Source organism: Dromiciops gliroides, chromosome 4 (assembly GCF_019393635.1).
Source record: "Dromiciops gliroides isolate mDroGli1 chromosome 4, mDroGli1.pri, whole genome shotgun sequence".
NCBI classification, from domain to species: domain Eukaryota; kingdom Metazoa; phylum Chordata; class Mammalia; order Microbiotheria; family Microbiotheriidae; genus Dromiciops; species Dromiciops gliroides.
In genome coordinates, this window is record NC_057864.1 from 449,503,139 (window position 1) to 449,519,649 (window position 16,511).

At 43.7% G+C, this 16,511-nt stretch overlaps 1 protein-coding gene across 5 annotated transcripts in view; it reads right to left on the bottom strand.

Annotated features, from left to right (window-relative positions):
* Positions 1-16,511, bottom strand: part of FMO5 (flavin containing dimethylaniline monoxygenase 5) — a 73,928-nt gene that overhangs the window by 21,836 nt on the left and 35,581 nt on the right. Inside the window, exons 1-2 of one of the 5 annotated variants that reach the window (XM_043962571.1) lie at positions 7,800-7,923; positions 7,311-7,463 (exon numbers count right to left, since the gene is read on the bottom strand). In XM_043962571.1, the coding sequence (XP_043818506.1) occupies positions 7,311-7,445 (135 nt within the window). In that variant the 5' untranslated portion in view covers positions 7,446-7,463; positions 7,800-7,923. Of the gene's footprint in view, positions 1-7,310; positions 7,484-7,617; positions 7,924-16,511 lie in introns of those variants that run through there. The other 4 variants (XM_043962568.1, XM_043962569.1, XM_043962567.1 and 1 more) reach the window with 4 other exon arrangements.

The window sequence follows — 16,511 nt, forward strand, 5'->3', positions numbered from 1 at the left end:
TGATTATTTTCTTAATCCAATCACTTATAACTATGGTGAATCTCTTATAACTAAGGGATAGGGAAAATCTCATTCACAACACCTGGGATCTGAAGTTGAAAACTACAAAGGCAATGCAGGTTTGCACAGTGGAGATGAGCAGGAAACAACACATAACAGATAAATAATTATGAAGTTTTATAAAGTATGCAATCAGAAAAATGTAGGATTGGAAAGAATAATGGACCAAGTCACTGATGTAATGGGAGTAAGGGATAACATATGGAGAGCTCATATTTTTCACTGGTAAGCATGCAACGCCAAGATGATGAGGAAAGCCTCTGGCATATTGGGATTTATGGGAGGACTTGGATGAGATTTGTATGAGATACGCAGACATGGATGGATTGCTGCATACATGAGTTCAGAGAGCCACTGTAGTAACCGACATTCATATTATTCCTTAAGATTTGAAGATACTTGGGGCAGCTAGGTGGCGCAGTGGATAAAGCACCAGCCCTGGATTCAGGAGGACCTGAGTTTAAATCTGGCCTAAGACACTTGACACTTACCAGCTGTGTGACCCTGGGCAAGTCACTTAACCCTCATTGCCCCACAAAAATTTTAAAAAAAGATTTGAAGATACTTTCTCCATGACTCTGAAAGGTAGTGATAGTGAAGATAGTGAAATTATTATCCCCATTTTTGCAGATGAGGAAACTGGGAGCTTCTGAGAGGCTGTGGTTTATCCATGGGTATACAGGTGGAAAGTTTCTAAGAAAGGAATCAAAACCAGGTTTCCAGACTTCAAGTTTATCACTCTTTCTTACTCCTTGTCTTATCCTGTCTACTTATTTATTTGCTTATTCATTCAAACATTTACTTTACTGCATATTCTCTATTAATGGATGACAAGTTGAAATCAAATCACTGTAGAATTGAACACAATATGGTCCAATCGAGATAAAGTACTATCGCCTCCCTTATTTTGACTACCACGTCTCTCGATGCCAACCTAAAACTGAATTGGTTTTTTTAGCTTCCAGGTCACACTAATGACTCTGATTGACCTCAAAGTTCATTAAACCCTGACTCTTCCCCAATCTTTTTTTACACAAATTTCTGCTTGCTCGTGGCTCCCTCCTTTTATTTGTGAGGCTGATTTTTTGAACCTCATGGGAGGATTGTACATTTTTCTCTTCTAAACATCATCTTACATGATTCACCCCATCAATCTAGTCTATTTTTCTGTATCCTGACTTTGCCGTCCAAAAACATTAGTTTTATTTCTCAGCTTTAAACTGGATGATGGCATAGTCTCTAGGCTGTCTCTGCCTCTAACAAACAGTTTTGAACAGCACAGGGTCAAGGGTAGCTTCTGGGGACTTTATAATAGATACTTCACTCCAAGAAGAGATCAATCCACCAATGATTGTGTTTTTGGTCCAGTCATTCAGAGTTCTCAATCTACCCAACTGTACTATCATTCATTCATTCATTTATTTGGTGAGGCAATTGGGGTTAAGTGACTTGCCCAGGGTCACACAGCTAGTAAGTGTCAAGTGTCTGAGGCCAGATTTGAACTCAGGTCCTCCTGACTCCAGGGCTGGTGCTCTATCCACTGCGCCATCTAGCTGCCCCCTCCCAATACTATCATTTAACCCACATCTTTCCATTGTGCCCACAAGGACTGCATAAAAGACTCCATTCTGAGCTTATACAGAAATGTGCATCCACACCCTCATAAAACAGTTCCTAAGTTGCTGATATTACTAACATAAGTTTTGAAAAGCTCTTGCCTTTCCCACCCTCTCCAGAGTCCCAGATAAGAGCACTATGCTGGGATTGCCTGCTCATCCTGTTTCCTCCACTATTCCCCCTTTTTCTTTATCTGTGATACCTGCCCTCAGAGTATGCTCTCTCCTGCCAATCCCTCAAGCTTGTTTGTTTCTATTAGTTGTTAAAAGAGTTTCCCCTCTAGGAAACTCAGGTATTTGTAGGAAGTTGTAGCTAATCAGGAGAGAGAGGCATGGGCCAGCAGTGTGCTCTTGGTGTCCCTCTCTAAGGAATCTCTGCAAGTGAAGAAAAGGAAGCTGAGAAGTATCTCCTGTGCATATATGGATGCTTCGGGGAGGGGAGAGAGGGAGGGTGACCAGGAAAAGGAAGCTAGGTGTTTACTTGGTCAGGGGCAATATTTTTTTACCTGAAGTTGTTTTCCAGATGAAAAAGTTATAGCACTGGGGAAGCTAGATAGCCCAGTAGAGAGTGCAGGACCTGGAGTCAGGAAGACCTGAGTTAAAATCTTGTTTCAGACACTTACTAGTGCTGTGACCCTACACAAATCTCTTAGCCTTTCTTGGCCTCAGTTTCCTTTTCTGTAAAGGGGATACAATAGCACTAATCTCACAGGGTTTCTGTGAAAGTCAAATGAGTTATCATATGTAAAGTTCTTTGCAAATCATAAAGGGTTAGATTTTTTTTCCTCCTCTTACTCCTTCCTCTTTCTCTTCCTTCTTCTCCTAGTTCTACTTGTTTGGTTGGCTGTTGTCCTTTGTTCTTGAAGATAACCCAAATGACCTCACTATCTTGGGGCCATAGTATGGTGTGTCCGACCAATATTAGCTCAGAAGGCTCTACCACAGGTCAGGCACAAATAATACTATAGAGCAGGGCTTCTTAAATTTTTTCCTCTTTAGACCCTACCCCTTTTTGTTCGAGAAATTTTTACATGACCTTGGGTATATAGATATATAAAGTAGATATACATAACCTTTTACTGTTGCCAAATTTTTCATCACCCCCATATTCAGTTACACGATCCCATATGGGGTCCCGACCCACAATTTAAGAAGCTTTGCTATAGAGGAATTATACAGCTGGAGAGTTGGGTTTAGATAATGCTGGAGGACCTAGCTGCTATAATTGTGTCTGTCAAGCAGATGGATCTGGTATGTTCCAGAAAAAGCTAGATCATTAGTAAATGGTCTTCTATCATTTCCCACCTGGCTGCTTTCCTAGACTTCATGATCTCCATAAATTTGTCATTCTGTAAGATAAAATAAACTCTGAAACTCACATGCCATCACCACCCCTTTCCTTAGGGCCCCTCCCTCCCTCTGATTGGAGAGGGTGGAGGGTGGACAGTAGAAAGCTCCTCCCTGATCCTCCACCAGAGAGGGAGGGCTCTCTGGGAATTCATCTCATCATTTCCCATCTTCCTGTTTTCCTGGACTTTGTAATCTCCAGAAACTCATCATTCTGAAAGATGAAATTGACTCTGAAACTCTTACCTCCTCATGCCCTACCTTCCCCTTTTATGTTTTCTCTCCCATTAGACTGTAAGCTCCTTTAGGGCAGGAACCATCTCATGCCTTGCTCTGCATCCCTGGCACTTAGCACAGAGTCTGGCAAACAGCAGTTGCTTAAGAAATGTTTATGGACACTAATGAAAACTTTAAAGTGTAGGATAATAGACATTTTCTTTACCCTGAGACATGTAGGAAGAATCTTTTATATAGAGCAGGAGAAAAGATATGAAGATTTCCCTGAGGAAAAGAGCAAGGAAACATTTTGAATCTTCATTCAAGAGGTGGGATGGGGGAAAGGTAAAGAAATTGAAGGGGTTGGTGAATCCAAGTTGACTCGGTCCTGGTGCAGAAATCTGGCTTGTAATACCAACCTTTCCTCTTGAGTGCTATGGGTTTGAGCCAGCTTCCTGTGTCAAGAGATTGTCAGGGGAGAGAGACCACAGTGTACAGTGAGGTTCTGCTCAACCTCAAAGAATCAAGGAACTTTTCATTTGCATGGTCAAAGTTGAACAATGGAACTCTGAGTTAAAGTTTAAATCTGTAAGCATCTTCAAACTGACTTGGTGAAGGTAATGTTATTGTTGAACCAACCAGTGGTATCAAGCTAAATTTCTCCTTGACTAGAGAGCTTTAAATATTTTTGTCATCTTCTATAAATATTTGTGGATTAAAGAGATAGGAGTCTACAGAGATGAAAGGAAGACACGAGAGGAGACATGAAGAAGCGCAGTTATAAGGTTCACCACGTGTACACCTAGGGATCACAGGAGAGGAGTGCCCATGGAGGGAGCATGTGTGGTCAGGCCCATGGATGCCTCCAGCACTGCAGGGCTGTGAGGGTCATGCCCACCATGTCTTTGTTGATTCTTTGTCTCTCTGCTGCCTTCTACTGGGCTTCAGCTAGATTCCTACCTTTTCTTCCTGGTAGGAGAGGGAGCTCCCATTTCTCTAATCTTACCAACCAAAGGCTATGCTTGAGCTATTTGAGAGAATAACCCTATCATCACCCTAGGGCAAAGTGTCACACTCTCTCTGTAAGGCCAAGAAGGCTTGTCATCTCCCAGAATCTCAGTCCCTGGGGCTTCATTTTAAAACAAAGACCAATCAGTTCTAGGGATCAGAGCCTGCAGGTATTCACTCGGAAGGCAATGGAAACGCATATCATGGGTATGAGAGAGCTGTAACATAACAGATAAGGACCCATGAAGTAGGACTGGGGTAAAAGATGTCATCCAAGAAATATGGAATCAAAAAGGAAGAAGGGCCAGTCACGTAGGGACTGCCAGGGATAGCCAATGGTTACATCCTTGTAGTATCAAGAGGAAGAGAGGAAGCCTCCAGCACATTGGTCGGGAAGTGCAAGGACATGAGTGTCACACAGGAAGGGCAGGCCTGGATGAGTTAGAAGGATTAGACTTGCCCTTTTTGGTTCTAGAGGACAGAACCATGAGCATGGGTAGAAGTTGGAAAGGGGCCAATTTAGGCTTGATGTTAGGAAGAATTTTTAAACAATTAGAGCTCTCCAAAAGGACTAGTTTGCCCTGGGTGGTAGTGGGTTCCTTTTCCTTAGAAGTCTTCAATCATGGAAAGCTAGGTGATGCAGTGGACCATCGCACCAGCCCTGGATTCAGGAGGACCTGAGTTCAGATTCAGCCTCAGACACTTGATTACTACCTGTGTGACCCTGGGCAAGTCACTTAACCCTTACTGACCCACAAAACCCAAAACCAAAGTCTTCAATCAAATCTGAAGTTCTTAATCTTTTCTGCACTCCTTTGGCAGTTTACTGAAGACTATGGACCCCTTCGCAGAATAATGTTTTTAAATGTATACAATAGAATACCTAGGATTACAAGGGAAACCAATTTATTAAAAGGCAGTTATTAAAAGTATTTAAAAAAAAAGTTCATAGATGCCAGATCAAAAATCCCTAAAGCAGAGACTGAATGACAACTTATCAGTTATGTTAGAGTGGAGATCCCAGTCCTCTGCAGGTTGGGCTGGATGGCCATTGTAATCCTTTCCCCAATTCTGTGATTTTGTGCTTATGAGTTTCATCTTTGGAAGAAACACGCCAACAACTGTGGCCACAGACCCATTTTTTAATATTTGACCCCACTTCCTCAGGCAAGTAAGATAGATTTCCGTTAGGTTAGGGAGTGCTTATCATTCCCACTTGGGGACTCTGGGTCCCTAAAATCCATTTCAAAGGGCTCTACAAAAGAACCCCAACCAGGAGCAATGCCAAAACCAAGATTCAAAGAGGGTTCTCTGGATTGGTTACACAAATCCAAGCAAGAAGAGGGTCAAACATTAACTACAAGGTGAAAGACCTCCCCTCTCAAGGAACAGACAATGTTGCCTTTATTATGTAAAGTGTAGCCACCACACAATCTTTTAGGCTCAGAGTCAGGCTACAGAATTAGGACTGTCTGTTAAAAATTTCTCAGGCTTTGGGGGCAGCTAGGTGGCGCAGTGGATAAAGCCCCAGCCCTGGATTCAGGAAGGCCTGAGTTCAAATGCAGCCTCAGACACTTGACACTTACTAGCTGTGTGACCCTGGGAAAGTCACTTAACCCTCATTGCCCCACAAAAATAATAAAAAACAAAAAAAAAAACTTCTCAGGCTTTGTGCCAGCCCACATCTGTATGGTTGGAGGACCACGTGTAGGACAATAGTCATGTCCTTTCATATTTCCTTTAGGGCCACTATCAGACCCATTGGACTAGTCACCATACAATATGGATGAGACAGCTACTTTCTTGTAAATGGGTACAAAACATCACCTGTGATGTACTAAGATCCCATTTCAGATAATAAGTTTCAAATAATAAGTCATTTCAAATATCTTATTCACTCCTAAATGATGTTTAACTCTGTGCTGCTGGCCAAGTACTTTACATGAGAGTTTGGGGGTGAGATGCCATCAAGTCAGAGGCCTGAGGCAGAAAAGGGGTTACTGCTACTGGGTTTAACAATCTCTTATCTTTGTTATTATTGTTCAGTCACGTCCAGCTCTACTGATACCATGGACTTCGTCCATGCGAGTTTTTCTTGGCAAAGATTCTGGAATGGTTTGCTGTTTTGTTCTCCCAGTGTGTCCCCATTTTACAGATAAGGAACCGAGGCAAATGGGGGTTGAGTGACTTGCCCAGGGTCACACAGCTAGTAAGTGTCTGAAGTTGGATTTCAACTCAGATTTTCCTGACTCCAGGCTTGGTGCTCCATCCACTGCATCACCTAACTGCTCTACTGGTGAACCTACAGCCAGGACCATAATGACATTTTAGACAGAGGCATGGGGATCCCACCTGTGGACAGAAAGTCAAGAGAGAAGAGAGCAAAGGGAGACAGAGTAAGTAAAGTCAGTATATGAAAGAGATGCAAACATCTGAGAGGATGAAGGTTCAAATAAGGGTAGAATGGAAAAGAAAAACAGAGCCCTCCAGCCAGAGGCCTCCATGTGGATGAATACAAGTGAGGTCTGTTTCTCCTTCAAGCAGATCATCAGGAGGAAAGAATAACCACCACAGACTTTCTTTTCTCCTGGGGTGGGAAATTTTTGCCTCAGGACACTCTTCAGCTGGAAACCTCAAGCTTTACAAATGTGCTCTTCAAAAAGAGGCAGATTTCCCAGAGCCTGTCTATCTGTCAGTCAGTCATCCAGCCAGCAAGCATTTATTAAGCCTACAAATGTGCTCTTAATTATTTCACCCGAGAAAAACTGAGGCAGGACCCCTAGAGACATGGGGTAGCTTCTCCAGCTGCCTAATCACTGCCATTGTCTCCTAAGCATGGAGTGCAAGCTGAGTCAACTAACTAGCTGAGTCAAGCTGTGGTCAACTGAACCCATGCGTTCCTGCACCCATCAAAGGGCCTTGAAATGTTTTGGGAAGAGCTTCTATCAAGGGATCTCCTCTGCCCATCCATCTGAGTTCATGGCTGGGAATTAGGCAATTTGCTCTGGGCAAAATGATTCTCTAAGTCACAGTGCCCAGATAAAGGGAAACGGGACAGTTTACCTGAAACCTCCAGAGCCCTCCAATGTCATCAGTCCTCTCGAAGCAGACTGGTTCTAGACCTTCTTCCAGGCAACATTTGATCGAGCTGAGCCCACTCACACCTGCTCCAATCACGGCAATTCTCTTCTTGGTCATTTTCTCTGGAGAGATTGGCTGGGGAAAGGGAATTCCACCTGTCAGAGAGATCAGAAGGGGAGGAATGAATCCCTGACCCCATGGGACCGGCTGTGTGAGGGGACCCACCGGGCAGAGTCAGAACATCTCAGAGCGGGAGGCAGTCTATCTAGAACCCCGACCCCCCACCTACCTGGTGCACAAAAACTCTCAGAGCCTGCTCAGCAGCTGGTCAGATGCTGCACTCTCCCTGTTTACCCACTATGAGATGCTGAGCAGGGCAGCAGATCTGAGAGGCCCTCTTTAGTCTGCAGGTCTTTTCTGCTGCAGATGACAGCAGCTGGATTGTGGGGCCCAGAAAGTCCCTGAACCCACCTCCTTTCTAGACCTGTCCTCTTCTGGTGTCTGGGCTGTGTTCTCCTCCTCTTGTACTTTCTGGTGTTGACAAGAAAGGACACAGCCCCACTGCCAACACTAGAAAAAGGCTGGGGAGGAGCTGTTCTGCCCCACCTCCCTATTGCACCTCCCACTTCTTCAGTCCAGGCTGAGGACAAAATGTTTGCTGCTAGAGGGGAAAAAAAGTCCGAAACAGTGAAAAACATGTTTTTGGTTTGGCTTTGGACCTATGATTACAGTGGTGGAAGGAACATCTGGGGAGGAAACTGCCTCTGTGTCTGCTCTTGAGAATGCTCTGAGTGCTGAGCCCTTTGGTGACTTGCCCGTGCCCAGTCATCAAGCTGGTGGGTATGTGTAGAGGCATGACTTCACCCAAGTATTCCCCACTCGGAGAGTGGCTCTGTTCACATGCCAGCCTGCCAAGTTGGTAAGGGGTAGGGAGTGGGAGGACAATCTGAAGCATAGGGAGAAGCAAATGTGGACAAAGGCAAAGAAGGAAGGGAAGTGATTCCTGTGGATGTGGAACCTGCTGCATCTCAGGATTCTGCAAGAGAAGGTGAGGAAAGGCTGGAGAGGTAGGCAGGTAGAAGGGTTTAGAGAGGCTTGATTATCTGGACAGCCTTGGATTCATTCAATTAGAGAAGTTTTCTCCTCTATTTGTCTGCCCCCATTCTGTAGACCAATTCTGTTTAGTCTCCCCCCCCCCCAGCCAATTGTGGTTAAGTGACTTGCCCAGGGTCACACAGCTAGTAAGTGTCAAGTGTCTACGGTCAGATTTGAACTCAGATCCTCCTGACTCCATGGCTGGTGCTCTATCCATTGTGCCACTTAGCTGCCCCCTTGGATTCATTCAATAAGCAGGCATCAGAGGGCATTGAACTGATCAGACCCGTTCGTAACGGAAAGGATAGCTACAGGACTAGGCCAGGAAGCCTTGTTAGGAGGCTGCGGTAGTGAGTCAAGTGAGTGATGATGATGAGGGCTGATGCCAGGGTAGTAGGGGTGGGCACACTGCCAAAGGGGAGAAGGTTCTAGATATATTGCAGATGTTGAATCTGAAGAGAATCCCAGCCCCTCTAAATTTGTCAGTGAACACACAGAAGGGTCCTCTCCCAGGGTGGTCTTAAGCAAAAGTCTGAGGAAGAGAAGAGCCATAGGATTATAGATATGGAACTGGAAGGGATCTTGGAGGCTATCTAGTTGGACCCCCTTATTTTACAAATGAGGCCCAGAGAGGCTAAGGGTAAGGGAACTGTCCAAAGTCTCACAGACAGAAGCAGAACTGTAATTTGAACCCAGAACCTCTGTCTCCAAATTCTGCACAACTTTTACTGCGCCCCACTTCTCCCTTAGCTTCACTTTTCTGTATCTTTTGTTCTCTCTGCCTCTTGTCCTCTCCTTTCCCTTTTAGGCACTCAATGTCCTTGCCACAGCCCCTCCTTCCTCTCTTATGCATCTTCCTTCAAGGAAAAAAAAATGAAAATTGTTGTTTTTCACACCTTCCTGTGGCAAGTTTGGCAGCTGCTCTAGGAGTATTTGCATTTAACCCTTCCCCCCCCCCCCAATTATGGAGAAAAAAAGCTTTATCTCTATTTAAGGGGATTTCAGATATTAGCCGGTAAGCAGGGAAATGGCAAGGGAGCCTTCTTGGGGCCTTTGAAATTATACAATTTAGGCAAAAGCCAGTTAGTGAAATCACTTAATCCTCTCAGCTGTTTCCTCATCTGTAAAATAAAGGGGTTGGATTAGATCAGTGTTTCTCAAACGGTAAAAGTAGTCATGGCAGATGAATACTAAAATCGACTGTTGTTTGTGTTGGGAGTGCCTAATGTTGTCCTTAAATGAGGACCATGACAACTGGGTAATGTGATGATTTGCACTGAATTGAAGTGATTGAGGATCCAGTGGCAATATCTATATCAGGACAACTGGAGATCGCCCTGAATGTTTTAGGGCAATTGGGGTTAAGTGACTTGTCCTGGGTCATACAGCTAGTAAGTATTTTAGGTGAGATTTGAACTCAGGTCCTCTCAACTCCGGGGCCAGGCTATGCCAGAGCCTGGCCTGGACAAGTCTGGGATCTCTTGGATAGCTCCACTCAGGTCAGAGGGAGCTGGGGGCTTTTTTCCCCCAGCTGTCTGACCTGGGGTCTTGTATAGCCCATGGGACTTTTTGGCTCAGCTGAAGCAGAGGGTGAGGGGCACCAGCACCTCTCATACAGAAGAGACCCTGAGGGCCTAAGGCTTTCTAATCTCAGCCTAAAGGTAGGGTCCACAAATCGAAATAAATTTTCACAGATAGTTCCGTTACACACACACACACACACACACACACACACACACACACACACACACACACAGAGGTCTAAATTTGCCTCCTTGAGACTTCTAGCCCTTGCTCGTGGCTTCATTCCCTGAGCCTAAATAGAACAAGTATACTTCCTCACCCAAATGACAACCTTTCTGATGCCTGGAGACAGCTCTCAATTACTCCTGAGTGTTCTCTTCTTCAAGATAAACATCTGTGGTTCCTTCAATTGGTCCTTACATGGTATGGCCAACCAGCTGACTGTCAGTGTGGTTCAGCAGGCTGCCTGTTAAATAATTTGGGTCCTCTTGTAACAATGTTAGATTATGAGAGAGAGAGAGAGAGAGAGAGAGAGAGAGAGAGAGAGAGAGAGAGAGAGAGAGAGAGAGAGAGAGAGAAAGAGAGAGGGAGAGAGACAGAGAGAGACAGAGAGACAGAGAGACAGAGAGAGAGAGAGACAGAGAGACAGAGAGACAGAGAGAGACAGAGAGAGAGGGAGAGAGAGACAGAGAGAAAGAGAGAGAAAGAGAGAGACAGAGAGACAGAGAGAGACAGAGAGAGAGAGAGAGAGAGAGAGAGAGAGAGAGAAAGAGAGAGGGAGAGAGAGAATTTTGTATAGAGACCTTTGAAGGACTGAAAAACTTCTTAAATACATTATCTCATTTGATTTTTACAGACAACTTTGTGACATAAATACTATGGATTTTTGTAGATGAGAGAACTCAGGCTCAGATCCTTGCCAAGCTCACATGGGTCTGGGGCATACTGGGGCTCATTCAAAGCCAGAGCTTCCTAATCCTAAGTCCAGTACTCCATTTGCCAGACCATGTTGCCTCTCGAGTTGGGAGGCAGTTGGGTGTTTTGGATATCCAAAGAGATGCTAACTTGTGGTTTCTGCCTCTCACAATGTCTCTCCACTCGAATAGCCACCATGGAGTTCAGGCCTTCATTGCCTCTCACCTTGGACTATTTTAACAGTTTTTTAGTTGGTCTCCCTGCCTCAAGCCTCTCCCCGCTCTAGTAAATGCCAAAGTGATTTCTTTGAATCTACAAATGTCAGGGGCTCTCAGTTGCCTGGAGATTTGGCCTTTAAAGTGATTCACTCCCTGGCCCCTTCCCATCTTTACTGTTATCCTTATACAGGACTCCTGCGTGTGCCCTCTGTGATCTAGCCACACTGAGCTACCCACTGTTCCTCACACATGATCCTCCATCTGCTGTCTCTGTTCCTTAGCACTGGCCACTCCCCATGCCTAGAATGCTCTCCCTCCTCCTGCCTCTTAGAATCTCTGGCTTCCTCCAAGACTCGGCTCCTAAGACCCTTTTTGCAGGAGGCCTTTCTGGGTCCACCCAGGTGCGGATGCCCTCCCCTCTAGGTTTACTTTGGAGCTACTTCATATGTATCCTGCATATACCTTATATGTACATGTTGTTGTCTTCATTAGAAGAGTATACTCCTTCAAGGTAGGGTAGGCAGACCCGTTTTCCCTTTTTCTTTGTAGTTCCAGTGCTTAGTACATCATTATTGTTGTTGTTTAGTGGTGCCTGCTCTATGTGACCTCATGGACAAAGTCCATGGAGTTTTCTTGGCAAAGATAATGGAGTGGTTTGCCATGTCCTTCTCCAGTGTGCCCCCCTTTTACAGATGAGGAATGGAGGCAAATAGGAGTTAGGGGATTTGCCCAGGATCACAGAGCTAGTAAGTATCTGGAGGCTGGATCTGAACTCAGGTCTTTCTGACTCCAGGCCTGGTGCTTTATCCACTGCACCTCCTAGCTGCCCCAATAGTAAGTACTTAATAAATGATTTCTGATTGATCAATTGAGCACCAGCCTTGGCACTAGGAAGCTCTGAGACCAAGTCCTTCCAGGGACAAATCACTCAATGCCCTTAATACTTAAAAATTATAGATGGATCTGTGAAGGAGTTTCCAATCAAGAGTTTCTCACAAGAGGCAGTTAGGTGGTGCAATGGACAAAGCACCAGCCCTGGATTCAGGAGGAGTTGAGTTCAAATCTAACCTCAGACACTTGACACTGACCAGCTGTGTGACCCTGGGCAAGTCACTTAATCCTCATTGCCCTGCCAAAAAAAAGAGTTTCTCACAAATTAAACAACTCATTCCCTCTCCAAAAGAACCCCAAACTTTCTTCAATGACCTGTGACTCTGTTGATAGAGGGATTTCCTTTACCCACACAGAAAGCAATATTTCTACAATGTGATTGATGGTCTTTGAGAGTTATTGTTTCCCCCAAGTTCAGCATGTCTCGGTTCTTCTGGCTATTGATAATCTCCTGGAGCTTGGCTGGGATGGTTCTGGGATGGTTCTGGGATGATGTAGTCCTAAAGCCCTGCTGGAAGCTTTTCCATCTTGGAGGAACATAGAGCTTGGCCGGAATAGCATGTGGAAGCCAGAGTCATCTCTATGATAACACTAGGGATTTAGGCATATATACAGTTTTCTGTGCTAGTGTCTATTATGGATGATTGTCATAGTTGGGAGATGAAAGAGACACATCCATAGGTTCTAGTACCAAATACCCAATATGGAAGAATCATCCTTGTGGCCATTGCTTTAAAGCAGTTCTTTTAGTGGTTGTGATGGGCATTTGGGGCACATTACCAAATTTAAAAAAAAGACCAGTTCCATATTCTGACAAAATTGCAAAGACATTTACAAGTAAAGCTCTTTGATTTAAAAAAAAAATAGTGTTCTGAACTGAACAGAGTGTCAGAATGCTGGCTTGCACCATTTCCTCTTCATTGTGTAAGCAGAACCTTCTGAAGTACCTCATGAGGTGAGCTATCATCTCTGCTGTTGTTCCCAACAGCCAAAATCCTTATTGATCAGAAGCAATCACATTCTTCTTATCAAATAAAACTATTGTGTGATTAGGCATAAATTTAATTTGTCTGAGATATTTGTCTGGAAATTTGAACAATTCAGCTTATTATTATTTGGTAAGATGAACAACCTGCATTTAAAATAGCTATTTTAAAAAAAGATTTGATTGTAGCTGTTTTCCTAAAAGTTTGCTGGTGAAGCAAAGTGAAGTGTAATGCCCCCACAGGGAGTTTGGAAATCCCTGAACTGGATGGTTACCCAGGTCCCTTCCAATGTTAACATTCTGTGATTGATCAGGTTTGACCTTAGTATCCAAGTTTGCATATCTGAAATCTGACTGTCTTTCCTTGTCCCCCTCTTTCTTGCTTCCTTTTCTTCTGCATATCTCTCTCTTCTTCTTCTTTCCATTTCTTTCCTTTTGCTTATTATGCCTTTGGCCTGCCAATGGCACCCATAGGCATTGCTGAACCCCTCTTGAGGCCCTGTGGGTAAAGGCTTACACTTACCCCTGCTCTGCAGTCTCTTGGTACCTTTCTGGATTCAATTTACCAACTGAGTAAGTTTAAAACACAGCCCTGAATGCCCTTTGGCTTCCAATAATCTTTACCCAGCATCATCTGATTATCTCCCTGGAGAAATAGCACTCATTCAAAGGTTATGTTATTCAGTTACCTATAAAAATGGTATTTGCTCTGCAAACAACTCCAATTTAATTCAACAGTCACTTATGAAGAACCTACAATATGCAAGGTACTGTGACAGGGACACAAAAACAAACCAAAAAACAAGTAGCTCCTGCCTTCTGAGAGCTTATAGTCTGTATTGTATCTGACAGGATACAACAAGTAAATGAATAAGTACGAGTATGGTTATTTGAAGAGTTTTAACAACTAGGGGCATCAGGAAAGGCTTCTGGAAAGAGCCAGAAGAGCAGATGAAGGGAGCCACAGATTCTAAGCAGTGTGGGGGCAGGGGGGTTAAATAGTAGGAAATGCCTCTTTCCATGCTTGGGAGACCATTGGTGAAAAGGGCCCAGAGGAAGGAGATGGAAGGTCAAATTTGGGGAATAGTAAGTAGACAAATTTGGTGGAAACAGACATGGTGGCAAAGGGAGGATAGTGACATAGGCTCAGAAAGGGAAACTGAGTATGAAGGGCTCCAAGTGCCAAAAGGAGGAACAGGGAATGTAGGAATGCCTGGGATTCATCCAGCCAAGGGTTTTGTGACCAAGAGTGAAATGACAGCATCGTCGAGGGATCTAGTGAGCATCATGTGATCAGAAGAGGCAAAGCACCCAGAGAGTAAGGTGAACTATCACCATTTCCCATCTGGCCCCAGTAGAGGATCCTGCTCGTCAAAGACATGGGCCTAGCAGTGCCCATCGGCCAACTGGCCCTGACTCCAGTCTACTCTTGCTGCTAAAGTCCAAGGTAACAACCTCTTAGACAGAGTTCAATCCAGTACCTCTGGCAGTGCTGAAAAAAGAAAATCCTTACCCACAAAGGCCTTTGTATTCATTGCCAAAGGACTGAGCATGTGTTGTTTTTTTTTAAAAGAATAATCATGGGGGCCGCTAGGTGGCGCAGTGGATAAAGCACCAGCCCTGGATTCAGGAGTACCTGAGTTCAAATCGGCCTCAGACACTTGACACGTACTAGCTGTGTGACCCTGGGCAAGTCACTTAACCCCCATTGCCCTGCAAAAACAAAAACAAAACCAAAAACAAACAAACAAACAAGAATAATCATGACATTTATTCAATAGAAGGCAAAATCAGAAATAATCATAATGTTTACTCGGTAAAAGGGAAAAGCAAGAATGATCATGTCATTTTCTCAATAGAAAGCAAGAGCAGCAGAGAATCATAACATTCCCTCAATAGCAAGCAAGATCAGGAGTAGTCAAAATATCACAATCTGTCAATGAATCTGAGCCACACCCTTTCATAAATGGAAACAATGTCTGTAGTCGTCAATGTGTGTTTTTTTCATTACTATGACCCTTGTGAGATATTCCCCACCCCTTAGTTATAAGAGATTTAATATAGTTTAAAATGATTTAATTATGATTATAATCAGCATATTAACTAAAATTTTGTGATTTATTATATTTAGATATCTTATTTTAATTGTATTAGTAGATTAAGTCTCTCTTCTTACTACTTAATAATGTCAGATGATACTTTCCATTGTCAAGCATTAAGTAATATCAGAAGATACAATAGTCAGCAATACTATATTTTAGAAACCATGAGTGTTATGCTTGACTAAAGGGGGTCATGCAGCTTATTAGTGATATACTTGACTACTAGAAGAAGTCATGCAGCATAAATATGACCCTATTGCCACAAGAAGACTGATAAGAATATTGGAAAATGATGACATTTGTCACATAGGCAGTTTCTCTATTTCTTTTTTTTTTTTTTTTGGTGAGGCAATTGGGGTTAAGTGACTTGCCCAGGGTCACACAGCTAGTAAGTGTCAAGTGTTTGAGGCCGAATTTGAACTCAGGTCCTCCTGACTCCAGGGCCGGTGCTCTATCCACTGTGCCACCTAGCTGCCCCTTAGTTTCTCTATTTCTTAAGAAGATGCTTTAATTTTAGATACTTTTAATTAGTATGGTATAGAAGCATTCAAGCTCTATAGCGGTATAAAAACCCATTGATTTTGTAACTCAGTGTCTTTCAGGTCCAACCCATAAATGACCAGCTTTATTGTGAGGCTTTCTCTCAATAAACCTATTTTGTATGGCTTGGAGACTTTGTTGTTTCTGTTCCTCGTCGGACTTAGAAATGTTCTGACACCCACCCTCAATCAATCAAACATTTAATAATACTTAATGATACTTTAATAAAATAATACTTAATAATACTTTCATAAAACTTAGCATAGGCTGGGCTATGCTAAGTGCTGGGAAGACAAAGACAAAACTGCCCTGAGGAAATTTACATCCTAGTAGGGGGGACATCTTACCCACGTGGGCTGTCCCCAAAGTCTTTCCAGCTTTAGTACGCTGCAAGTTACCCAAGACACAGAAGACACCTTCATTTTCCTTCTACGGTCTAGTCAAACAGGATTACTCGCTCTTTGGATTGCTGGGTTTTACCTCTGTCCAGCTGCTGCACCTTGAGGACTACTGGGCTTTTCCATCAACCTTGCAGCAGTGGTTACCGCCCCCCCCCCCCAGGTATAATGTGAGCTCCTTAAGAACAGGGATGGTAATGATAATAATGATAGCTAACATTTATATAGTCTTTACTAATGTGCCAGACACTATGCTACATACTTTACAGTAATGATCTCATTTGGTCCTCAGAACAATCCTGGGAGGTAGGGGTTATTATTATCCCCATTTTACAGATGAGGAAACTGAGGCCAATAGGGTTAACTGACTCATCCAGGGTCACACAGCTAGTAAGCACCTGAGGTCAGATTTGAAGTCAGGAAGATGAGCCTTCCTGATTCCAAGCCCAGGGCTCTACCTACCATACCACCTAGCTTTATCCACAGTGGTAGATACTGGTAATTGCTATTCTAGT